This window comes from Chanodichthys erythropterus, chromosome 4 (assembly GCF_024489055.1).
Source record: "Chanodichthys erythropterus isolate Z2021 chromosome 4, ASM2448905v1, whole genome shotgun sequence".
Classification (NCBI taxonomy): Eukaryota; Metazoa; Chordata; class Actinopteri; order Cypriniformes; family Xenocyprididae; genus Chanodichthys; species Chanodichthys erythropterus.
This window is the reverse complement of record NC_090224.1, coordinates 35,583,643-35,611,131: the sequence shown is the minus strand read 5'-3', so window position 1 is coordinate 35,611,131 and position 27,489 is coordinate 35,583,643. Positions and strand designations below refer to the sequence as shown.

The following is a 27,489-nucleotide window of genomic DNA, read 5'->3' as shown; positions in this document are numbered from 1 at the left end:
CATGCTTCTTACATAAAGAGCCCATGTCAATCAAATGAGCTCTTCTTTGGCCACTGAATGAAGCTGACAGTGCAATTATACAACCTGCACAAAGACTCTGTAATACAGAGAATATAAAAACTTATTCTCTATGAAAATTTTAGATGTTCAACACACATACAACTATAACACACATTTATACTTCACATTTTTGAATTCTTTTTGATTATCAACAGTGTTTCCCTGAATCCATGTTCAGATTAGCAAACACCCAGATCCTTGTAGCAATCACATAAAGATACACATAAAAGAGATCCAAAAGCAGGGTCCAAAATGAGTCTTTTGCCTCACCTGCCAATAGAAGATATAAATTTACTGGACATAAATATTTATTTCATTGAGTAAACTGTATTTTGCATGTTTATTTTTTTCAAAAGTAGTATTATTCCTGCATATTATTCCTTCATATACAAACTCTTCTCCATTAATGAGCCCAAAATCACATTCTCTATAGTAGATACTCTAACTTTACTTTTTGAAACTTAAGTCTGTGACCATTAAAAAGGTATGTTCTATATAGTATGAACGTGTGGTATGAAGTACTACATCCGCCAATTTGTCACTCTAATGTGACCTACCCTGTCAGTTGAGTCGCTTCACTTCCCTTCACACAAATCAAATCCTGTTTCCTTATGGGATGATAAAATTTCCATTGAATGCACACTCCAGGATCTTGCCAGAAGTAGTAGGTCATCCGGGTACTTTTCACCTACTGTTTTATGCGTAAGTATGAATTCGGACAAACTACTTGGCTCACATGCTGTATTTCAAATAATTTATAGCATGGAAGTATTTGGATGCAGTACATTTCTCTGTGGAACTGCTTACAGTATTAGGGTATTTTTCAGTTTTGGTGGCTTAATGTGAGTAATAGGTATCATGTAGCAGTTCTTAATCATTTAATTTATTTATTTTTAAGTGTTAAGTTTGGACCCTATCTGAAAGTCTTTCCAAATTGTCTCAGAGGACCAGAAACAAAAGTATTTACTATTACACTAAAGGTTCAGTGGGGTTTTATATAGAACCCTAAACCCTTTATTCCAAAAAGGTTCTATTATAAGGAGAAATTTATTAAATGATAATATACTTTCATGCTTAATGACTTATTTCAATTTGTTCTAGTGATAAAGTATGTTTATAAGCGGTTTAATTCATGAAATAGAATTAAACAAAATTCATTAATTAAAACCAAATCCATAAAATTATCCTGTAATGGGAACACCTAAAAGGTTCTACAAAATTGATGTACCTATTGATGGAAATAACATCACACCATTTATTTCCACCAAGAGGTGCATCAATTTTTGGTCAAGATCTTGTATTGACAATGCAAGAGGTGAGCACTCTGTAAAGTCTACTCCAGCACATCCCAAAGACTTTCAATGAGGTTAAGGTCTGGACTCAGAGGTGACAAATCATGTGTGAAAATGATTCTTCATTCTCCCTACCAATTCTTTCACAGTTTGAGCCTGATGAATCTTGGCTTTGTCATGCTGGAATATGGCCATGATGTGTCTTCCTACATGGTTGTTTAAGAAATGAAAAGCTACACACTCCATCAACTATGGTTAGAAAAACTGTTCCCAAACATATAACATGCCAGAAACATAATAATAACAGCAATAATGATCCAATCATAGACTCCTTAAGTATTTGCCTATTTAAATCCAAACAGGTTTCTGTTCAAGAATGCATATGTGTTTGTTCCCTCAGCAGATAGCTAAGATGTGCGTAACACTTCATTTAAAAGTTCAATGAGCCCAAAAACAAAAAACTCATACATTGTGTCAATTGTCCATAAGAAACCACTTGTTCCAAAAAAATAAATAAAAATTAAAAAACAATCATCAATACATTGTTCGGAAATATTTTGCTCTCAGCATCTTAATTGAGGCATATGTGAAAGTCTATTTACTCCCCTTTGAGACAAGTGAATACACACACTCACCGCACGAGTATAAACACACATAGGCTCAGGTGTTATGGTTTGCCGTTTTTGGCAGCTTTGCCATGAGAAGGCACCGTTTCCAAGGTGATCTCCAGACTGTCAATCTCGGAGCATTTCCGCCCCCTCACAATCACCCGCACGGACTTCTTACACTCCATTGTTTGGCTCTTTGGTTTGAGTTCGTTTTTCACTCTAGGTTCTCGTTCCGGCTCCATTTCGGGTTCGGTGCTGTCCTGCAGAGACAACTGCACAGTGTTCACATTGACGGGACAGCGGCGTGGGTAGTGCTTAAACTGCTCAAACGGGTCGTTGCACCTCTCGCAAGGGCAGTGACAATGACCCACGGGCCCCCCCATGGAATCTGAGACGGATTGGCCTCTTCGCCGCAGGGGCCGCAGACTGAGGGCCAGAGGAGGGCGGTAGCTCCAGCGGGGAAAACACTGGCACAGGCAGTGGTGCACGCAAACCCCTCGAAGGGAGCGCATGTCCTTGCAGAGAAGGTGGCGGAAGTTGGGTTTGAGCAAGAGGTAGATCAGAGGGTTATAAAGGGTGGAGGATTTGGCAAAAACCGCAGGGATGGCAAAGGCCAGAGGCGAGATGTCCTCAAAATGGCCGAACGCCGCCCACATAGACACCAGTGCGTATGGACTCCATGCAGTGAAGAATCCTATACACACCGCCACACTCAGCTGCAGAGAGACAGAGAAAGATCATGAAATAATCTCATTAGGACCAATTTTACAGTATTGAAGGAGTTCACATGTGTGTTGGGTAGATATTGGTTGCTTTTTTTTTTTGAAGAAAGTTTTTGAAAGAAGTCTCTTATGTTCGCCTAGGTTGCATTTATCTGAACTAGGGCTGGGCGATATATTGCATGCGATTGTCACGCGCATTTTGTCAGTAAAGCTGGTTCCCTGATTACCGCTAAATCGCCATCGCCTGCTTTCAAATGAAGCGGCATTTAATAGACAGAGCCGTAGTTCACTGACGAGCCACGCAATATCGCGTTCATTATCGAAGGCGATTCATCTGCGATATGAACGTCGTATGCAATATATCGGTCAGCCCTAATCTGAACACAAATATAGTAAAAACATAAATATTGTGAAATATTCTAACAATTTAAAATAATTGTTTTCTATTTAAATACATTTAAAAATCTGTGATAGCAAAGCCTGGATATTTAAATAAAAATCTTTTAATAATGAATGTGGTTTTGAATGGGAAATTAACTGTTTTTCTAATTGTGTGATGTAGGTATTTCAGTGTGTCAACAGTTTTGAAAACTTATTTAAAGGGTTAGTTCACCCAAAAATGAAAATTCTGACATTAATTACTCACCCTCATGTCATTCCAAACCGTAAGATCTTCTTTCATCTTTGGAATGCAAATTGAGATCTTTTTGATGAAATTTAGTCCAAATTTGCTGATAGCTTTATATTGAATTTAGGCTTTTATTCACATGTAAACATTCATCAACAAACACATCAGTTGTGGTAAACGGAAGCTCATGCATATTCGGTTGATGTGTGAGAACCAATGAGGTTCATTCTCGTGTTATGCGGCATGTTTGAGCTTCCACATTGTTTTCGCATGACATTCAGTTTTAGTTGAGCTTCTGTTTATGTATGCTGATCAGGGTGTATGTGCGAATAAAAGCCTAAATTAAATCATAGAAAGCGATCATATAAAGCGATCGAGTCTCTCTTCAGAAAATTTAGACAAAACCAATCAATTCATATGGATTAGTTTTCACGATCTCTTTAACCACTTTTTGAAGTTTCAATTGCATAGCTGTTGGAGGGACAGAAAGCTTTCAGATTTCATCAAAAAGATCTTCATTTGTGTTCCGAAGATGAACGAAATCATAAGGGGAAAGTAACTAAAGACAGAATTTTCATTTTTGGGTGACACTCAAAAATTTAAATTCTGTCATCATTTACTCAACCTCAAGTTGTTCCAAACCTGTATGAGTTTCTTACTTCTTTTGAACACAAATGAAGATATTTTGTTGGGTAATACAACAGTTGACGGTAGCCATTGACTTCCATAGTAGGAAAAAAATACTCAAAAATACAATGGCTACTGTCAACTCTCTGGTTACCAACAATCTTTAAAACATTTTTGGGTGAACTATCCCTTTAAAGCGGAACTCAGTAAGATTTGCGAAGCTCCCCCTACAGGTTCCTTCAGTGAATCACACTGTTGTAAATACTCCAAGCGCAGCTCTGGACTACAACGACTACAACGCTCACCAGCGCAGTAGTTTTGCAAATACAGTACAAGAAATCTTGATGGAGATGGGTAATTTTCGAAATTGTCTTATAAAGTCATAATATATAAATTGTTTTTGAATTACCGTAAAGCATTTTGTCACTCTCGCGTGAACGTGAACATGAGGCGAGATTGAGTCATTTAACCATTGTAAGGACTTAGAAAACTAGGTAAAAAAAAAGTTACTTAGTTCTGCTTTAAGTAAAAGTAAACGTTTGTTAGTAATTGTGAAAATGAAGAGGATATTTTCATCAAAAGACAAAAGCTGCTATAACAATAACCTGTGTAAAAAAACAAAGACTGCACCTTCACCTTCACTATAATGGCCTGGATGTTCCCCATGCGTGTCTGTGCTGAGACGTGATGCTCCACAGCTCTGCGGGACTCTCGGACCGTGAGCAGTATGCGTGTGTAGGAGACAATGATGATGCCGCACGGCAGCAGGTAACAGGCGATGAAGAGCACTGTGGTGTAGGAGCGGGCAATTGAGTTGTGATTGGACCAGGCCCAGTCGATACAGCAGGCCGTGCCGTAGGGTTCAGGACCATACTGCCCCCAGTGGGCAAGAGGGGAGCAAGCGAACACGAGAGCATAGGCCCACGCACATGCTATTAACACACGACCGTGCTCATAGCTGAACCTATTACCTACAGATACACACATATACATTATAGATAGCTACAAAAATAACGTAATATAATATAATATAATTGTGGCGAGCAGGGCGGGCGAGAGCCGTGAGGGAGACTCCGTGAGAGACTCAAGGCCGGTGCACCTCGCCGGTGGAGCTCATTATCTCTCGCGTCACCGGCCTCGCGCCTCTCCCTCACGGCTCTCGCCACAATAATATAATATAATATAATATAATATAATATAATATAATATAATATAATATAATATAATATAATATAATATAATATAATATAATATAATATAATATAATATAATATAATATAATATAATATAATATAATATAATATAATAAATATAATATAATATAATATAATTTGAATCATTCTCTCAACTGAAGTGTTCACAAAATACTGAGTTGTTCAGGAATGAAACATTAAACCAAAAAATAGTACATTTGTAAATTGCAAAATAGATGTATTTTTACTAGTGGACTTTTGGACCCCACTGAACTTAACATAATAAAACTATAATGTGTAGGGTATGAATACCGTGAAGTGGATAGCAGACTTTGAGGCAGCAAACAGTGCTGAGTATAGTGAGAGTGGTCAGAGAGCAGATCCCGAACAAAACACCACAGAAGGCATAGATTACACAGACTGTCCTTCCATAAAGCCACCTGCAAAAAAAAGGGGAAAAAAAGACAGAAACAACATTCAAAGTAAACGTCAAGATCACGTAAGATCAATGATAGATTTTTCATGTAACATTCAGAAGTTATTTCAATATAAAGCAAATAAAATGAAACAAAGAAGGATCTTATTTTTCCTTTACTGCAAATTCACCATTTTTGCATTGCACAATTTAGCCTATTTAATAAAAAACACTAAATTTTGACCCAAAAACAACAAATTCTTTTATGTATAGAATTTTATAGACCGAGGTAATTTAACTTGCTTTATGCACGAATAGGAGAATCAGGGCTTGACATTAACTTTTTTGCTCACCAGCCACTGTGGCTAATGGTTTTCCAAAGTTACTAGCGACTCAGCATTTTCATTGGCCACAATTTTGACATCAATACCATGGGAAAAAACTGCCATATAGATATTTTAATATCATTTCATAATTTGGCAGCAGGTATATTAGGCTGCTGTCACTTTAAGACCTGACGCACAGATCCATTATACTGTTACACATGCGTTTTCTTTCTCAACTGTTTACGTTTACTTAAAACATACTGACTGCGTTTATGTGAATACTCACCAAAACCAGCATTTTGACATTATTTTGTGTGTATTTGACTGTTTAAGTGCAATAAGCAGTGAAAAAGAACTCAATTTTGTACTGAGAGGCCTTATATGTGAATGCACTTTGAGAGTGAGCACAAAATCTGCAGGAATGAGTAAAATTATGCACAATACGCACAATCCCACGGCAAAATTCAAGCCCTGTAACACCAACAATATTCATCCGGAACAAATGAAACGAGTGAGTGAGGTGAGGAGGGTTTGTGTGTCGACTCACTGTCGGAGAGATGAGAGAGAAAGAGCAGCTGGTATCGTGTGTCTATTCTGAGGAAAATGAGTACTGGAAGTGTTTCAGATATTTCAGTATTGATATGTATCGAAAAGTCGATATTTTTGACAACAGTACATTGCACTTAGTTTATTATTTCAGATGCCTTTTTTTCAAAGACTATGACTGAAAAATGTATATATAAAACTCAGTCCGCCAAAGTGGCTAGTAGGAGTGACTGCGTTACACGCCACCACTGAAATACACCCGCATTTGATGGATGTTAATGTCTTGAGGAGAAATATAAATGTTTAAAATCATTAAGAATGAAGAATACAAATTATAATAACAAAATAAGACTGAAATAAATTACTATTCTTATGAACTGCATTAACCTAACAACAGTATTATACATATTGTTGGGTTAATGCAGTTCATTTATGCACTTTTTTTAACGAAACGCTATGTCAGTATTTACTGACAGCGTTTCATTAAAAAAGTGCACAAATGCAAATGACAGACTGAATAGGAAAACTGATCATTTTGTAAAGGCATAAACAACAGTAATTCATGTAATTTACCAGTGTAACAAACTTAGGCGAAGTATTGTGTCAGGATAATCCACATAACTAAGTGACAGATGAATTTGTGCCAAAATATTGTAGAGTTTGATTGCATGCATGTCTTCTGATGTCAACAAGAAAAGATAAGGGAAGCATTTTCTCCTGTTTATTGTGCTATGCATGATTATATGATTGGTTGCATTTTATCTGCTGTCTTACACACACCCAACAACTGGCGATAAAGTACATTCTCCCCTCTCCCCTTGTAATGGATTGAGTTTGTTTGCCTGATGTACAAACCACCGCTGCCACAAAACGAGAAAGACATAAATAATGCACATCTCTGATTTGCGTTACATTCCGGATGCCGCATGAAGTCACACAAACTAGTGATTGTAATTGTCATTCTTATCCACAGTCTGGATAAAAGGACAGTTTAACCTTGATGGCTGTGGTCTGGATTTATGTGTGAGAAGTGTTCTTGCTGTGACACAGAGTCACTCTGTACAAAAGGAGCCATTCAGATTTGGTCTGTCTACTGCATTCTTTACATGACTGCTCCCATCATCATTATCTTTGAGTTTACCAGCCGGTTTCCTCTTGATGGAGCATTGAACTGTATGTGTGTGTGTTTGTGTGAGTGCCTTATATGAAACATTTTGCCTTGGAAACACGATAAGCTGAAGCGAAGTGACAAGTAAGTGTGTACGGGACACAGAGAGAACAAAGAAAAAATTAAACCTTTACAAACTTTGAAGCCCTATTCATACTGTAATTGTTTCTCTTGTGGACGTAAGTTATTTTCAACAGTCGTGATTTTATTGTTGTCCAAATCCAAAAATTTCTACCACCGCCCATGTAAAAATCCTTGGCCAAATTACCTAATGTTTTTGACAAACACAATTAATTGCCATCCACATCTCTGAGTTTATTTAAAGGGGATAAATCTAAGTCATTTTGTAAATCCTTTTTGAAAATATTTTAAAAATATGCAAACACAATAAGGTGTCATTTGTTAACATTAGTTTTGATATTTTCGATGAAGTCTGAGAGATTTCTGTCCTTCCATAGAGATCCACTGCAACTACCACTCCAAGGTCCAGAAAGTCAGTAAAGACATCATTAAAGTACTCCATGTGACTCCTGTGGCTTATACTCAATTTTATGAAGCAATGTGAGTGCTTTGTTTGCGCAAAACTCAAAATATAGCACTTTATTTACAAAAATATTGATCTGTAATGTGCGTTCAAAGAGATTCACGAAGCATGCGTGTTGTGTGCATGCGTGTTGTGTTCAGACTCACGCGTCAACTCAACACACATGCACAACTGTTCACGAGAACTTTGGGAAGTATTCATACTGTGTTCAATCTCGCACATCCACTCAACGCACATGCACGAGTGTTCACAAGAGAATCACGACACATTCCTGTTGTGTTCAGACCCACGCGTCAAATCAACACACATGCGCGAGTGTTCACGAGAGCTTTGCAATGCATTTGTATTGTGTTCAGAATCACACGTCAACTCAACACACTTGCACAAATGTTCACGAAAGCATCACGACGCATGCGTGTTGTGTTCAGACTCGCGCATCAACTCAACACACATGCGCGAATGTTCACGAGAGCATCACGACGCATGCGTGTTGTGTTCAGACTCGCGCATCAACTCAACACACATGCGCGAATGTTCACGAGAGCATCACGACGCATGCGTGTTGTGTTCAGACTCGCGCATCAACTCAACACACATGCGCGAATGTTCACGAGAGCATCACGACGCATGCGTGTTGTGTTCAGACTCGCAAATCAACTCAACACACATGCGCGAATGTTCACGAGAGCATCACAACGCATGCGTGTTGTGTTCAGACTCGCAAATCAACTCAACACACATGCATAAGAGTTCACGAGAGCATCACTACGCACATGCGTATTGTGTTCAGACTCGCGTGTCAAATCAACTCACTTGCACGAATGTTCACGAGAGCATCACTACGCACACGCGTGTTGTGTTCAGACTCGTGCAACAACTCAGCACACATGCACGAATGTTCACGAGAGCATCACGACGCATGCGTGTTGTGTTCAGACTTGCGAATCAACTCAACACACATGCATAAGTGTTCACGAGAGCATCACTACGCACACACGTGTTGTGTTCAGACTCGCGTGTCAAATCAACTCACTTGCACGAATGTTCACGAGAGCATCACGACGCATGCGTGTTGTGTTCAGACTCGCGAATCAACTCAACACACATGCATAAGTGTTCACGAGAGCAACGTGACGCATGCGTGTTGTGTTCAGACTCGCGCATCAACTCAATACACATGCGCGAGTGTTCACGAGAGCTTTGCAATGCATTTGTATTGTGTTCAGAATCACACGTCAACTCAACACACTTGCACAAATGTTCACGAAAGCATCACGACGCATGCGTGTTGTGTTCAGACTCGCGCATCAACTCAACACACTTGCACAAATGTTCACGAAAGCATCGTGACACATGCGTGTTGTGTTCAGACTCGCGAATCAACTTCACACATGCACAAGTGTTCACAAGAGCAACATGACGCACACGCATGTTGTGTTCAGACTCACGCAACAACTCAGCACACATGCACAAGTGTTCACGAGAGCATCACGACACATTTGTGTTGTGTTCAGACTCGCGTCAACTCAACGCACATGCGCAAGTGTTCACGAGAGCATCACTACACACACACGTGTTGTGTTCAGACTCGCGTGTCAAATCAACTCACTTGCACGAATGTTCACGAGAGCATCACGACGCATGCGTGTTGTGTTCAGACTCGCGAATCAACTTCACACATGCACAAGTGTTCACAAGAGCAATATGACGCACACGCATGTTGTGTTCAGACTCGTGCAACAACTCAGCACACATGCACAAGTGTTCACGAGAGCATCACGACACATTTGTGTTGTGTTCAGACTCGCGTCAACTCAACGCACATGCGCAAGTGTTCACGAGAGCATCACTACGCACACACGTGTTGTGTTCAGACTCGCGTGTCAAATCAACTCACTTGCACGAATGTTCACGAGAGCATCACGACGCATGCGTGTTGTGTTCAGACTCGCGCAACAACTCAGCACACATGTGCGAGTGTTCACAAGAGCAACACGACGGACACGCGTGTTGTGTTCAGACTCGCGCATCAACTCAGCACACATGTGCGAGTGTTCACAAGAGCAACACGACGGACACGCGTGTTGTGTTCAGACTCGCGCAACAACTCAGCACACATGTGCGAGTGTTCACAAGAGCAACACGACGGACACGCGTGTTGTGTTCAGACTCGCGCAACAACTCAGCACACATGTGCGAGTGTTCACAAGAGCAACACGACGGACACGCGTGTTGTGTTCAGACTCGCGCATCAACTCAGCACACATGTGCGAGTGTTCACAAGAGCAACACGACGGACACGCGTGTTGTGTTCAGACTCGCGCATCAACTCAGCACACATGTGCGAGTGTTCACAAGAGCAACACGACGGACACGCGTGTTGTGTTCAGACTCGCGCAACAACTCAGCACACATGTGCGAGTGTTCACAAGAGCAACACGACGGACACGCGTGTTGTGTTCAGACTCGCGCATCAACTCAGCACACATGTGCGAGTGTTCACAAGAGCAACACGACGGACACGCGTGTTGTGTTCAGACTCGCGCAACAACTCAGCACACATGTGCGAGTGTTCACAAGAGCAACACGACGGACACGCATGTTGTGTTCAGACTCGCGCATCAACTCAGCACACATGTGCGAGTGTTCACAAGAGCAACACGACGGACACGCGTGTTGTGTTCAGACTCGCGCAACAACTCAGCACACATGTGCGAGTGTTCACAAGAGCATCACGACGGACACGCGTGTTGTGTTCAGACTCGCGCATCAACTCAGCACACATGTGCGAGTGTTCACAAGAGCAACACGACGGACACGCGTGTTGTGTTCAGACTCGCGCAACAACTCAGCACACATGTGCGAGTGTTCACAAGAGCATCACGACGGACACGCGTGTTGTGTTCAGACTCGCGCAACAACTCAGCACACATGTGCGAGTGTTCACAAGAGCATCACGACGGACACGCGTGTTGTGTTCAGACTCGCGCAACAACTCAGCACACATGTGCGAGTGTTCACAAGAGCATCACGACGGACACGCGTGTTGTGTTCAGACTCGCGCAACAACTCAGCACACATGTGCGAGTGTTCACAAGAGCAACACGACGGACACGCGTGTTGTGTTCAGACTCGCGCAACAACTCAGCACACATGTGCGAGTGTTCACAAGAGCAACACGACGGACACGCGTGTTGTGTTCAGACTCGCGCAACAACTCAGCACACATGCACGAGTGTTCACAAGAGCATCACGACGGACACGCGTGTTGTGTTCAGACTCGCGCAACAACTCAGCACACATGTGCGAGTGTTCACAAGAGCAACACGACGGACACGCGTGTTGTGTTCAGACTCGCGCAACAACTCAGCACACATGTGCGAGTGTTCACAAGAGCAACACGACGGACACGCGTGTTGTGTTCAGACTCGCGCAACAACTCAGCACACATGCGCGAGTGTTCACAAGAGCATCACGACGTATGCATGTTGTGTTCAGACAAGCACATCAACTCAACGCACATGCGCAAGTGTTCACGAGAGCTTTGGGACGTATTCATACTGTGTTCAGACTCGCACGTTCACTCAACGCACATACACGAGTGTTCACGAGAGCATCACGGCGCATGCGTGTTGTGTTCAGACTCGCGCATCAACTCAATGCACATGCGCGAGTGTTCAGGAGAGCATTGCAACGCATGCATGTTGTGTTCAGACTCGCATGCTGCTTATACATGCGGTCCAAAAAGGTCCTTAAACTTCCCTCTTTCCTTTGCTTTTGCAATTTTTATTTTCTTATTTGTGGTACCTGTGGGCGAGGCTTGAGGTGACTGCGAGGGGGTAGAGGCTGAGGGTCATTCCCAGGTCACTGATAGCCAGGTTAATAATGAAGAACTCGGCTGGTTTTAACAGGTGCTTCTTCTTGTAGGACACATACAGCAGCATACTGTTTCCACATAGTGAACAAACACCTGCAGGAAAAAAAAATGTGAGATTAATTTGTGGTATGATGTGGCACAAAATCTTTCTGAAGCTTAATTTTTTATCAACCAACATATTGGACCTAAACCATTCTCTCATTTATAAATTCTTGATAAAAATAGAACAGTTGCAGAAAATATATTTGTCAGTTCAGGCATTAGTCCCAAAACTTGGCATTTTGTAGTGATTGGTTTCCCCAGGAGTTTTTAGAAAGGCAGTTTTTAATTTATTACTTTCATAACATTATTTACAGAAACTTTTCTGCTACATAAATTACACATACCTCAAACGTGATGGTAATACTTCACAATTAGGTCCCATTAGTTTACTTTAGCACATGCATTAAATAACATTAACTAAAAGTGAGCAAAGCAGTTTTTTATTAATAAAGTAAATGAAATTTGATCCACGATCCCACTAGTGAAGTTAGACCCCAAGCTGTTGTGGCTCATTAAGGTGATGTCACTGTCTGAGAACAAAGAGATCATGTGTACATCAAAAGTCACATCATCTGCAAATGATGTGATTCCAAAGACTTTTCATTGAAGTTTTTGATACTTTTGATCCAAATACACACGTTTTTTTTATGTGCGCATGAACTTTAATGACATCCCATTCTTAATCCGTAGGGTTTAATATGGAGTTGGCCCACCCTTTGCAGCTATAACAGCTTCAACTCTTCTGGGAAGGCTTTCCACAAGGTTTAGGAGTGTGTTTATGGGAATTTTTTGACGATTCTTCTAGAAGCGCATTTGTGAGGTCAGGCAGTGATGTTGGACGAGAAGGCCTGGCTCCGCTCTAATTCATCCCAAAGGTGTTCTATCGGGTTGAGGTCAGGACTCTGTGCAGGCCAGTCAAGTTCCTCCACACCAAACTCGCTCATCCATGTCTTTATGAACCTTGCTTTGTGCACTGGTGCGCAGTAATGTTGGAACAGGAAGAGGCCATCCCCAAACTGTTGCCACAAAGTTCGGAGCTTGAAATTGTCCAAAATGTCTTGGTATGCTGAAGCATTAAGAGTTCCTTTCACTGGAACTAAGGGGCCAAGCCCAACCCCTGAAAAACAACCATAATCCCCCCTCCACCAAACTGGGCACAATACTTTACACCACTGCATCCGACGCTTTGCATTGCACTTGGTGATGTAAGGCTTGGATGCAGCTGCTCGGCCATGGAAACCCATTCCATGATTTTATGTGGCCTACCACTTCGTGGCTGAGTTGCTGTTGTTCTCAATTGCTTTCACTTTGCCAAGATAAATATCCTGGATAAGTTTCAGTCGGGTTTAAAACCAGCCATACTGAGTCTGCCCTCATTAAGGTGCCATGACATTTTATTAAGAGCTGACCATGGAAACGGGAGAAAATGAGAGCTGACCATGGAAATGCGTCGTGTCGGCCTTGTCCTGCTAGACTTGAGTGCAGCTTTTGACACACTGGATCATGTCATTCTGTTAAAGTGCCTTGAGCTGTGTGTCGGGGTAAATGAAGTGGCCTTGGTTCTCTTACATGGAGGGCAAAACATTCGCAGTAAATATTGGAAACCATAATTCTTCTTCAGCTCCTATAACTTACTGGGTACCTCAGGGCTTTATTCTAGGGCCACTACTTTTCTCCCTTTACATGTTGCCATTGGGCTCCATATTTAATAAACATGGAATTTCATATCACTGTTATGAAGATGATACAGAGTTGTATTTTCCTTTTAAAGCAGTAAATAATGCAGCTGATTCCCTTGAGGATGTGAAATGCTGGATGAATTCCAATTTCCTAATGTTAAATGACAAAAAGTCTGAAATTGAAATTTTTCTGCAAAAAAGCAAGGTGTGTACTGCCTGGGACAGTTCCCATCCTGCATAAATAGTCATGCCACTAATATAGGTATAATTTTTGACTCAGACCTCAAATTTGACCGTTAAATAAATGCAGTGGTAAAACATTTAACTTAAGAGTATAGTATTCAATCATCCTCAAGATCGTTAAGATCAAATTCTCAGATTGTACAATTAGATTGTACTCATAGGTGTATGATATGTTTGCATATTTAATGTGTTTATATCATTGTACAGCACTTTGCTTTTACAGTTTTTAAAGTGCTCTGTGATGGATGGATGGATGGATGGATGGATGGATGGATGGATGGATGGATGGATGGATGGATGGATGGATGGATGGATGGATGGATGGATGGATGGAATGATTTGTCTTTAAAGGGTTAGTTCACCCAAAAATGAAAATAATTCCATCAAACAAAATCAGAGTTATATTAAAAAAAATATTCTGGCTCTTCCAAGCTTTATAATGTGAGTGAATAGTAATGATATTTGAAGCCCAAAAGAACACATCCATCCATCAGAAAAGTAATCCATACGACTAAATAAAAGTCTTCCAATTTGAAGCGATGTGTTTTTGCAAAAAAATATCCATATCTATAACTTTCTAAACTAGAATCACTAGCTTCCGTCAGCAAGTCGATTCAGGCAGAAGAGTGAACTTTGACCAGTATTGATGAACGCAGAAGTGCAAAAAAGCAAACAAAACACCAGTCACAAATTAGAAGGTTTAAAATGAGAATTTTTAAAGAGAAATGTGGGAGGAGCTTGAGTTTGTTGCCCAGCCCTATTTGTTTGAACCACAAGAGGCGTCTACTCTCACCTAAGCTTATACACTACTCCTATATCCTACGTCATACGCCGGACCTTGACTCTTTCGTGAATGTGCGGATGGACGTTGCTGGAAGCTAGTGATTATAGTTATAAATATGGATATTTTTCTCACAAAAACACATAGCTTTCTTAAATCTTAAGAAACACATGCATTAAACTATGCATCTGGCTTCATTCTCAAATGAATGTAAAAACACCTAAATTCCTAAGTAAATTCATGTTAATAATTTAAGGGTTATGCATTTAAGCACTGATTCAGGTAGAGTTGATATAGCAACAAAAGAGTTAACTACAGTTTCTATAAAGAAAATGGCAAATAGTAATGCTTGCAATACAGTCAAATAAAAAATTATTCAGATATTTGTTATATATTTTATCTATTTTTACTAGTGGGTGCAGGACACTATAATTCATTTATGTGAGGATAGCAAAATAAAGTAAAATGTGACATATTATACTCAAAAATTCTTCATACAGTGGACTACCAGTAAAATTGATAAAAAATTTGGAACCAAAAATTATTTAGACACTTTGACCTGACCATGATTTGCTTAAGTTTTATCTGACATAATTAAGATTATTTTTTTCTGACACAGTTTAACTGTGATCTTAGATCTGAGATCTATCTTTTCATAATTTATTACCATTTTTTAAACTATAGTGAATAAACTGTATTAATGAATGAAATGTTCTAGGTGTCTGAATAAATTTAGGTTTGACTGTATATGTATAATAAGTATTCTTTTTTTTTTTACCACTTTATAAGCAAATTTGCTCATGCTGTTTGCAGAAATCTCTAATTCTTTCTGTTTTGTAAAGCTGAGTGAGCAACAGTAAACAAGAGGACGGAGCTTAGTGAAAAGCTAATTATCAAATTCTTGGAAGTGATGTTGTGCATGACAACTTTGAGGCTGGAAACAGGCCATTAGAAATAGTAATGTTGGTTAATGTAAGATTAGACTGTTTTTTCTTATAAACATTTGGACTGATATTAGATTATCAAATAGCTGTTCAATGCAGCCATTTACATTATTATAGACTTGCTTTAAGGCTTAACAACAATGATTTGAAGGAATAATCCTTGCCTGTCAGATTTCAGCATTATTAAATCAGCTTTAATCAGATTGGATAACACACTGCCTCAGATGGTTAGATTACTTCATAAAATAGAACTTGGAAAAATGGAAATGATATCATAAAATGAATTTTTGGTCTATTAAGCTTAAATCTGACAGAAATCTTCAGCAGACTCCCTTTAGATCATGAACCAAGTTGTCAGGAAATCTCATCAAATTTACACTGATAGTGTCTAAGCTTCAAATGTGCTTCAAAAAAGGAACAGCACACACACAACTGAAGGCTGAAACCTTGGTTATAGCAATAAACTTCAGCTTTAATGCATGTGACACCAAGTTCTTTCATCAATAAAACACGCCATGGTAAAATTGCCATGAAAGGTATCATGTAAATAAACCTAACACACAGTGTCAAGGTGTATTTCACAATAATGAAAGACTGAATGTACATTATCTCTCTTGGTACTGCTTCTTATCAGATAAATAAATGGAAATTAAATATTGATTTTAGAATGATTCTATGTTACTTGTAAAGTATATAAAGCTTCCACCAATTGACCTTTTTCACATTACTCCACTATTGCATTCCCACAACTTTGAGCAAAAGAGCAAGAAAATGCTGAGAGATGGATTGTGGCCACTGGAAAAGAGATTTATAATCAGAATTATTATCAAATTGCCAGTCACAACCTTAGAAATTGTACTAAACACAAAAGTGTTAATTAGTTTATTCAGTATAATGCAGAGTGATACATGGTCATATAAATATACATTCATTATTTAAAAATAAAAGTATATATATATATATATATATATATATATATATATATATATATATATATATATATATATATATATATATATATATATATATATATATATATATTTTTTTTTTTTTTAAATTAAGTTTTATGAATTATTTCGTAAATGCCTAATCAGTTTGTGAATAGGGTCCATACTCTATTACATTGACTTTGAGTCATATATTTGATCAATGTAATCAGATACATTCCTTTTGGGATAATTTAGATTATATCTCCCTTTATAAGATGTGATTTAAATTTTTTGCTGACATGTTTCTTTATTTTTCTGACATTAACCATGCTGTTAAACTGCTACACTTAGTTTTGATGTGTTCCTCACTGAAAATTTCCACACTTGTAAAATCTTCTTAAACTCATAATAGAAAGAGTACCAAATTTCTCAAGGACCATGATGCAGCTTTTTTTTTCTTTTTTGCAATCAACAATAAATGATAAAAAATACTCCATCACGATGTAGAAAACAATAGAGGAGAAGTAATACGAGACAGCTTAAATAGCAAAGGTATGTTGCCATGGACAACAGTAAAATATACAGTACAACAGTTATTGTATACAAATGTCTGATGGTTCAATGGTCCGAATTAAGTACAGATGCAACGAGAGGGAATACAAGAGTGAGAGGCAAGAGTCACAGAATAAAGGAGAAGGTCAATGCTCTGTATGTCGAATTGCAAAAGGCAATTAGCATTTGGCATGCAAGTGTTCTGGCACTCAATCCACCTCCATTGTTTCTGTACCGAACACATCAGTAATTATCATGCTAAAAGTGAACACTTTCATCAACCGTCTAATTGTTTTAATCACGCTGCAATGAGATATGCAAGGGACCGACAAATAAGTAAATAAATAAATAAATCATTTAGACCAAGGAGGATTGTAAGATGTTCTGTAGTGCTCCGCAGACAGTTTGTTTCACATAAATAATCAATGAACGCTGCAGAGATCCACAGTGCACTTCAAATGAAACATTACGGCACTACAGCGTTTTCCATCAAAGCAAACTGAGGGCAGCGCATCAGAAAATGCCTACTTGTGTTCAAGCTTTGTGTGCAGGCAAAGGTGTTACCTTCAATCCATCCATTCATCAAACAGTTTGCAGAGATCTTTGTTAGAAGGAGAATAGATGCTGAGTTGAGCTTAAATAACATGACTACACACACACGGCCTACACAAAGTGTGCAGGATATATGCACAAGCAAGGGCGAAGCTGCGGCACTTTAGCATGCAGTATTCTAATACAAAAGCCATGTCATTCACAAACCACCCTGAAGCAATGCACAAGTATACCTGGCTGCAGACAGAATGGGGCGGTGCAACACATGGGGAGGGGGGTCTACATGTGCTGGCAAAAGCTAACCACAATTTTAAAGGTATTTTAGCATAATTAATTATATTTCCACTTTATATTTGCCATAAACCTTTATAGCTTTACCCTGCAGTCAGTTCACTCTCTGCCTATGAAACAGGTTTTTTTGTGTATAAGTGCATGTATAAGTGATCATTGCAGCAGAAATTGATCAATTATGTGTGTGCTGTTTGTCTGTGATGTGGGAAACAGCAAAGCACTTTATCGTTGAACATATATAGCCTACATTTTGCATTTATCTTAACTGCTGAATTTGTTTTAAAGGGGACCTATAATGCCCCTTTTTACAAGATGTAATATAAGTCTCTGGTGTCCCCAGAATGTGTCTGTGAAGTTTCAGCTCAAAATACCCCACAGATCATTTATTATATTATTATGTTGTAAATGCCCATTTTTGAGTAGAAGGAAAAACATGCTGTTTTTGAGCATGTGTCTTTATATGTAAATGAGCTGCTGTTCCCCGCCCCATTTTCCAGAAGAGGGCAGAGCCTGTGCAACTCGTGCCTCAGATACTCTGCCAAAAATTAAAACATCGGTCACGGTAACGCTCATTGCAGTTTTTCGTCATCATGAAAGTTAATTATTTGCATGCGTTTTAAAGTCATAACAGTTTAATCGTCTAATATATGGTTTTCTGAGCGCACAACAGCAGGGAAAGAAATCACATGTGTAAATTAGATCTGTGTATTAAAGTGACCTACTGCTGTATCTGCTGTTAATATGAACCAAAAGACAAACAGAAAATCACTCACTGCTCTTGACTGAATAACTTTAGTAGCTTTAATAAGAATACATTTCTTTCCTGAATGCTGCTGTTAAATGCTCTGCTGAGGAGATAAACATGGCGGACTGTGTACAGCTCACTGAGGGGAGGAGTTATGCTAATAGGGCAGATTCTGTCATCAGTTGTGGGTGGGGCTTCTTACATAAGAGTAGGGGGAAATCTGGAACTTCTCGTTTGGAGAGACTGTTTATGATTTATGGTGATTATAAAAAGAGAAGTGGCTGGATTTTTACCATTATAGGCTGGTTGTTTACACACTGTGGACACATCTGTGTTCAAACACCTTATAACACCCCTCCCCAGTCCAAACAGGGTGAACTGGTGACATAACGCCCCCTCCCGGAAAGGTGTGTCCTCGCACCGGCAGATGGATGGAGGAGGTTTCGTGGAGGACGGTAGTCCGGGAGAGGGCTGGAACAGAGGGAAGTCCAGGGAGGTGCAGATGGTGATGTAATCCAGGGGGTTGCCTTGAGTAGGAATGTCCTGATGGTGCTCCAGGCCACAGCCAAGATGGTGTCCCACGGTGGCGTTGCTGGAGGGAGAAGCCATGGTGGTGAGGGTCTCCACACCACCCTTGGGACGAGTGGAGGTGACGGAGCCATGGGACACAGTCCTGGCTGGAGCCTTGGGTACAGACAGAGAGCTGAAGGAGTGGAGTGATGCAGAAGGTCTCTAAGTTCTCCATGAAAAGGTTGCAGCGACGACCCCCCGAGACGGAAGCAGGGCACCTGAGGGCTGAGGCGGAGCTTGAGGGAAGGCAAAGCCAAACAGAGCAGTAGGGCCAGAGATCAATGAACGAAGGTCCGCAAGTCTGGTGATGTGATGCCGATTACTGAGCCAGGTGGAGTCGATGGTCCGAGGGTGTCCAATGGAGCTAAAAGCTCGATGGTAGCTGTTGAAGTCAAGGGAGGAAGGAGCGAAGACGGAGGAGTCAGGACGATGGGCCAAGGTGGCATGACGGCAACTGAGAGGAGGCTGATGCGGAACTGAGGGAATGAAGGGAGACAGCGAGGGCTGGGTAGCAGGCATGGCTGAATGCTGGAGAAGGGACTGATGATGAACAGAGGGACTGGAGAAAAACAACAAATTCTGGGTAGATGTATAGAGAGGAGGTGGGAGAGAGAGGCTGGGTAGGACCAGCTCATCCAAAATAGAACAGACAGGTCGGGAGGGATTAAAGGGGGTAGGGAATCCTCTCCAAAAATCTAAGTAATAGTTCATGGTGCATGCCAGAATCTCAATCTCAGCGATGGAGCATGGGCGGGACACCATTCCATACCCTCACACTCATCACAAACTCCCTCGGCGATGGATGTTGCAGTCGACTTGCACACCTGGTCAGACTCGCAGTGCTCTGGCTCCTCGGCGATGTTTCGCTCAGTTGTTCCATTGGTCGCTGGCTCCTGCATCGCGGTAGATGCGGGCTCTCTGTCTCTAGTGGGATCGAGCTGCCGTTCCTTGCCGTCTGGAGGTTCCTGGCTGGGCAATGGAGTAGGAGTGGGGCTGGTGACGTTGTCGTCAAATCCAACCGTGAAAGACGATCCACATGATGCCAGCACACACTCCACATATGCAGCAAAGCTCCCTCGAGGTCCCTCCCCGGACAACTGTGCCTTTGTCGATGCGTTGAGTCCAAGGAAGAGGAATGAACAAAGGCAGTTGTCCAGGAAGCTCTACTGATGTGCTAGATCAAGATATTCTGCTATTTGTGCCTCGAGGGAGCGATTTCCCTGCAGATTAACAGGAATAATGGAGAGTCCATGGTGACAAAAAGAAAATATACATGAAAACACTGACACAAAACTACATAAAAAACATCTATCTCACTTTTTTGGTCAGGTATTCTGTCACACCTGGTTGTAAGTACATGCACAAAGAAGAAGATGAGGGGTCAAACAAGTCTTTAATAAATCCACAGGCAAGTAAATCCACACAGGCACACAACGAAGCACAACCATACGTAGACGATACCGGACAGAGATGAACTGAAAACACAAGCAAACCACACTATATGTATTTTAAATACATATGTATTGCATGTCTGTATATGTGTGCTCTTTATTCTATACTACTTATGATTTGCCTTACCACAAATTGCACAGCGTTCAAATTGCGATCAGATTGCACAAACAGCCCCAATTCCACAGGCTTGTTTGTGCCATTACTTGATTAGCATAATTCCTTAAGTGATTCAGGCACTGAAACAACACATCCAGTGCACAAACAAAAAATGCTATCAGCAATCACAATTCCTTAGTGCTCTGATAATCACAAACCTATCCGTATCATTTACTATCACCTGCATGTGGTGAACAACCATTAAAAACCATCCAGCATTGGAGATATAAATACTGAGAGTGCAGAAATGTACACCTGTGTGCTGTTTCACTCACTTACGTTAATATAAGTGCACATGATGCCAGGACTTTTATCTGTAACACCACAGGCATGTAATTGCCTGAGAGGTCCATACTTTCTCTCAGTGGTAGATGGAAAACCTGTAATTCTGTTATGGTTCACAGAACAAACTTGATGAGAATGCAGATGAAAAAATAAATGAGTTCTCGCTCTTACCAAAGAGGGAGTAAACCACGCCCACTGTGATGTCAGCAGCCACAGGGATGTTAGAATGGAAGGTGGTGTTATCCAGTCCTCGCATCTGTAACACACACACACACAGATCTGGAGTGACTGAAAATTTTCTCCATAATCAGTGGACAAGAAAAATGAACACTAAGGAAAACCTCAAAAAAAAAAAGTCTTAAACTCACACACTTACAGAGCAAATAGGTGGATTACAGAAAACTGCTAATGAACTGCCTCAGTACATTATTTTGACATATCCGAGAATGAGTCAGGAATCAGTGCCATGTATCCCCATAAATTACTACTAATATAATTTGTAGGACATTGAACTTTGTCTCATTATTTAATGGATTTGACTGTTTAAGTACGACAGGGGAACGACATACCCAAAATAATAAGGTTGCTGTTCAGAAGACATTCTGAATAGACACATAAGCAACATGAATTTAGAAAGCTTGAGAGTTTACTCTTCAAGACTCAGAATTACTCAGACTGTTATTAATATGGAGATATACAGTATAAGCTCGGACATACAAATATTAAGAACATTATTTTTAAATGTATAGAAATATTATTATGTGGCTGTGTTTATAGTAACTTGCTATGTTGGGTTAAAGATGGACAAACCCAGCAGGTTGGGTTAAATGTTTACCAAACCTGCTGGGTAGTTTTATGTAACTTAATTATTGTTTAAAAATGACTGTATTGCTTGCTTAAAATTAACTCAAAATATGTTGGAAATTAACATTTATTAATATGTTTAATGAATAATAATTCAACAATAATTATTAAATAGCTTATTAATAAATGTTCACCTTTTGATTATTATTGTTGCCTCTAGTAATTATGTGTCTGATTTTTAATTTTCAACCTATTTTGGGTTAATTTTGAGCCAGCTATATAGTCATTTTTAAACAATAGTTGGGTTAAATAAAACTGCCCAGCATGTTGGTCAAACATTTAACCCAAACGCTTGGTCTAAACAACACAATTGTTGGGTTTGTCCATTTTTAACCAAGCTTGGGATGTTTTTGCAGCATTTAAAACAAAACAAAACAAAAAAAATTTGTTTTTTTTTTTTTTTTTTTTTGAGTGTAGAAACACAATGAAACTGAAGCCACAAGTCTCCTCATGCTTCATTTCAAATCTGAGGATGTAATCTCTAAAATTATGAATTTTATGAAACATTTTCTAAAAGCATATTTTGTGTGTTTTTACAGAAGGCTAAAGAAAGGCTAATAAAAAAATGTATTGCCCCCTCCCTGTAAGCTCTCTTGCAGTCTATTGTCTATGTCTGGTGTGGCAAACTGCCCCGTTCATGTTTCTATTGTTCTCAATCGACAAACCTTTCACACCTCTGCCGGGTATGAGACCTAATCTTCATTATTCTTTTATCATTATTCTTTTGTTTTTATTCAGAGGCTAGTAGCCTTTGTTCTGGTGTTATGGCTTTTCCATCAACATTGCTTTGGTGCCAATATACATTTATCCATCTATTATAATTAGTCTTTTTAGAAAACAAAACATTTTCTTATGAACTTATGTGAATTCTTTTGACATTATCAAACATAACTAACATTAGAGCTACAATTAGGATCATGCTGTAATAACTTCCTACTTGTGATCTAATGTGGATTTTAGTCATATAATGTTGTTGAAATATGTTAGCCTTTTATATGCAGATAATCGCTACACCCGCACAGCATTTATAATGTAATTCCAATCTCATATAAAACAAATCTCATGAAAATCACACACAAATCATATACTATCGTGATCATCTGTTTATTAGCTTCTTTGGGTTGGTTTTTCAAGGAGTTCAGAACGAGGAAGTGTACAGGACAACGTCATCCAGACGGGTAGGAATTATGGTCACGTAATATGATTCACAGGTCTAAACCGAATGAGTTCAAACCCAGAACAGGTCAGACAGTGCTATGTTTGCTGTTTCAGCTCGTCAGGTTGCATAATTCAGTGGAAAATGAATAGAACTTAAATTCTGTATGACAAAATATTTCGCAAACACGTGAGGATAAATCGAAATTACTCAAATTTTAAAAGCCCTAACAAAGGCTGTTCAAATAAACCACAGCAGATGTGACTGAATATGAGTGCGTGTTTTTATTGTATTCAAAATATTATAAGTTGGAATGGATTGATTATTTTGCACTACTGTCATAAATTAAGATCCTAGTTTTATCATAAACAGTGGTTAAATATCGAAGCTGGAGTCTTTAGTCTTTCTAATGATACACAGTTTGTCCCAATCAAGTAAGAATGTGATGTTTTAACACACAACAATAATCTGGGGCCGTCGGCAATGCGGTGCAGGTTAAGGAGATAAAAAAAAAAGCAGCCCAAAGTGTTCCTGTAGCTCAATCAGTCCAGCATTGTAAGGTCCGCCCATATACGATATACGGACCTCACGGTCACAAACTGGTCAGTTTTGGTTATTAGACAGCGGTAATTGACTATACTAGTAGAGTGCCGCTTTCATGCTTGCTTTCTCTAAAAGTATTTGTTTAGTCACCATAGACTTGTATACACTTGATTTAAAGCAATATTAATTCTAGTCCGAGGTCACAGCCACTACTACAGGTATAAGCCGACCAATATTACTTTCTCTGATAGTAGTTTTGGTGTAGCCATGCCATGGTTTCCCACGTACACTTAGCTAGAATAACATTACAATAAACAGAGGTAAGGCCCACCCTATTTAGGTTGGTCGATCAACTTATTGTTGTCCTAAACGGAAATTCCCTTTTTGGCCTTTACAGTCTAAGTACACTTGAACTAATACCAAATGTTAGTCAGATCTCTAAAATCTCAGTTGGTGTGCCCAATGCTCCACTCAGACTGGACTTTAGTCCGTTAATAACCTGACTCAGATTTGCGGTAACACAACCTTCACTTAATCTACTAGAGAAAATAAGGCAGAATAAATCAATCATAATTTTTTATCCAAGAAATTGGGATAATACAAATTCAAATCAAACTCAAATAGTTACCTTGCAATGAGAACTACACACAGGGAATATGTGGGAGATCTGTTTACAGATTCCCCGAACCTTTTGCCACCATCCTTTAAATATCCAGATATCTTATGAATTTACCAAATGGTGTTTTTATTATTAGAATCATTTGGGGACTTCTCTTTGAGGGATGTAGGGTGTGAATTCTTCTTTGATTTCTGTGGGAAGATGCAAATCATTTACATACAGGAGGTATTTGTGTGTGAGGGACCTGGGGGAAGTTTGATCACATTAGCATACAGTGTTTGCTCCAGATTCTAGATCTTAAAGGTGATTTCTCCTATGATTAAGGGAATGAGACCTTTTTACCAGACGCACTGAGACCTTTTAAATGATACCAAATTATTATTACACTTTTGTACATCTTGATTTAGATAGTGGTGTTCAGGTGAGTTTTGGAGTGTCCTGAGGTTAGGAAGAGAGGAGCAAGGAAACAGATGTTTACAGTCAATAGTGAGGTGTGACTCTTCTGTCTTCACTCAGTGGGGTGTGTTGTCTCGGACGTTGAGGTGAACTCCCTGAGAAAGTGTTCAAATGTTAATTCTCGTGAGGAACCTTTGTTCCCTCAGAAAATGGCGCTCTCCAGGTTGAGCCATCTTTGTACCAGCCTTACAGCATTTAGGCTACATGTAGTGCAAGCAATGGGTTATTGATTCCCAAGAAACGCTTGTACTTAAAAAAAGGTGTAGATAAAGAAAATGAAAGCCAAATGAATACAAGTAAATGCAATTAAAGTTGTTACACAGTTCACATTTAATCCTGACATCAACATTGGCATGTTCATGAGAGAATTATGAAGATTTGTAAATGAATGAGTCAAAGCTTTGAGTCAGTTGATCTGCCTCTCAAAACCAGGCTGAAGAAAATAAAATGATGACAGATTGTTCATTTTAGTATGAGCTGTTCCTTTAACCGGCTTGTGAACACAGCTACAGATGAGAGAGTGCCAGAGAGAAGGAAATGGGATGAAAAACATAGCTAAAAATCTGCTGACGGTACTAAGTTATTCTTCCATCGCGTGGCCTTCTCATCTTGTACAGTCATTTCAGAAAACATTTGGACGTGCTTGCTCAATCCTTCCTAGTAATCTCCTTTTCAGTAAATCTGGAGCTAAATCGTTTGTCTGAATTTGTATTAGAAACATGTGTGCTCTAGACCCTTTTGACTTTTTGCTGAGAGTAACAGTTGTGCATAATTCTTAAAAACTGTGTGTATAGCCTTTCATTAGGCTAATTGCCAGGCTCTTTAAATCACATCTGTATAAATATTCCATCTCTCTCCCTCTTTCTTACCTACTTCCCTCAAACGCACACATGCAGCATACTGATCAGCTGTGGAGCTAAAGGCTGAGTCTGAGCACACTCAAACCTCTCCGGAGAGTGATAATCCCAGACCTACACTTCAACAAATTCATTCTGTTAGTAAAAGAGCTTTAATGTTTTATGGTATATATACGCAAACGGACAGCGTTCCCTTAAGACAAGTCATCAAAGAACTCCGTACAACCTGGAGGAAGAAAAGAGGTACTGTATTACTGTTGACCTAATATTTCCCGGCCTTCCTCAGTTATATTGAGATCCGTAACTCACCACAAGGCTGCTTTGTGAATAAAATTTTGCATACATAATATGCAAGCCAAACAGTTCCTCATGACTACTCAGCTAACAAAAATGTGTTCCAAGAACATTTTGCTAACATTGCAATTAGGTTATGAAAACATCATTTCTGACTGTTCTCTGAACGTTCAAAACATTCAGTTATTTCAACATTTAAAAAACAAAAATTGTGAGCGTTAAGGAAACATTCAGTTTTATTATTTTGCAAACATTATGGGAACACTCTAAAAAATGCTGGGTTAAAAACAACCCAAGTTGGGTTAAATGTGGACAAACCATAGAGGGACAAACCCAGTGGTTGGGTTAATTGTTTGACCCAACCTGCTGGGTAGTTTTATTTAACTCAACTATTGTTTAAAAATGACTATATGGCTGGCTTAAAATGAGCCCAAAATATGCTGGAAATTAAAAATCAGACACATAATTTCTAGAGGCAACAATAATATCAAAAGGTGAACATTCATTAAAAAGCAATTTAATAAATGTTTATTATTTAATTAAACTTATTAATAAATGTTCATTTCCAACCTATTTTGGGTTCATTTTAAGTGATCAATAAAGTAATTTTTAAACATTAGTTGAGTTAAATCTACCCAGCAGGTTGGGTTTAAGATTCAACCCAACAGCTGAGTCAAAACAACCCAGTCGCTGGGTTTGTCCATTTTTAACCCAACTTTGGTTGTTTTTAACCCAGCATTTTTTAGAGTGAACTTTACTTTTTATTGTTTTTCGAATATTCTGAAACAAGTAGTAACATTAGACAAACATGCCACTAAAATGTTTCACCAAAAAAAAAAAAAAAAGATCAATGAATGATGTATAAATAAAGTTTTTGTGCTAACATTTTGAGAACATTATTAAAGATCAAGGGCCAGTTGCATGAACATAGCCTTTTTACATAAGTCTTTTAATATAAGTCTCTGGTGTCCCCAGAATGTGTCTGTGAAGTTTCAGCTCAAAATACCCCACAGATCATTTATTATACCATGTTGTAAATGCCCATTTTTGAGTGGAAGGAAAAACATGCTGTTTTCGTGCATGTGTCTTTAAATGTAAATGAGCTGCTGCTCCCGCTTTCCAGAAGCCGGTACAGCTCTTGCCTCAGATATTCTGTCAAAAACTAAAACATCTGTTTGGTTTTGTTTATCATCTCTTTCGCGGTCACACTTGTGACATTGCAGTTATTCCTCATCTTGAAAGTTTAAAGTTTTTGCATGCGTTTTAAAGCCATATCAGTCTAAACTTCTGATATATGGTTTTCTGAGCGCACACATCCGAAGCACACACACAGAAAGCAGCCTGTCAGACGACGCGTCGCTTGAGTATTAAACTAAGTTCTCTTTCTCGTCTTATTGCACTTAAACTGTGAAATACACACAAGGATATGTCAAAAACATATGTGTGTGAACGTAACGATCTATTAACATTACT

The 27,489-nt window shown here is 39.3% G+C and overlaps 1 protein-coding gene across 2 annotated transcripts; it reads right to left on the bottom strand.

The window, feature by feature from the left end:
- Window positions 1–25,077, bottom strand: opn7a (opsin 7, group member a). Of its 2 annotated transcripts, none has more exons than XM_067383485.1 (6): window positions 24,888–25,077; window positions 21,399–21,483; window positions 11,937–12,099; window positions 5,443–5,570; window positions 4,574–4,908; window positions 1–2,676 (listed from the first exon to the last, which is right to left on the bottom strand). In XM_067383485.1, exons 2-6 carry the CDS (start codon window positions 21,481–21,483, stop codon window positions 2,020–2,022), a joined length of 1,368 nt encoding a protein of 455 aa, XP_067239586.1. In that variant the 5' UTR covers window positions 24,888–25,077; the 3' UTR covers window positions 1–2,019. The 2 variants fall into 2 exon arrangements, with proteins under 2 accessions (XP_067239586.1, XP_067239587.1); XM_067383486.1 differs by having other exon boundaries at window positions 4,574–4,725.
- Between the last annotated feature and the right edge of the window lie 2,412 nt (window positions 25,078–27,489).

Coding starts and splice junctions, on each gene's coding strand:
- opn7a (XM_067383485.1), bottom strand. CDS start 21,483: ATGCGAGGACTGGATAACACCACCTTCCATTCTAACATCCCTGTGGCT. Junction 12,100..21,398: donor CGTGGTTTACTCCCTCTTTG/GTAAGAGCGAGA, acceptor TTTTTCCTGCAG/GTGTTTGTTCACTATGTGGA. Junction 5,571..11,936: donor ACCTCAAGCCTCGCCCACAG/GTACCACAAATA, acceptor TTTTTTTTGCAG/GTGGCTTTATGGAAGGACAG.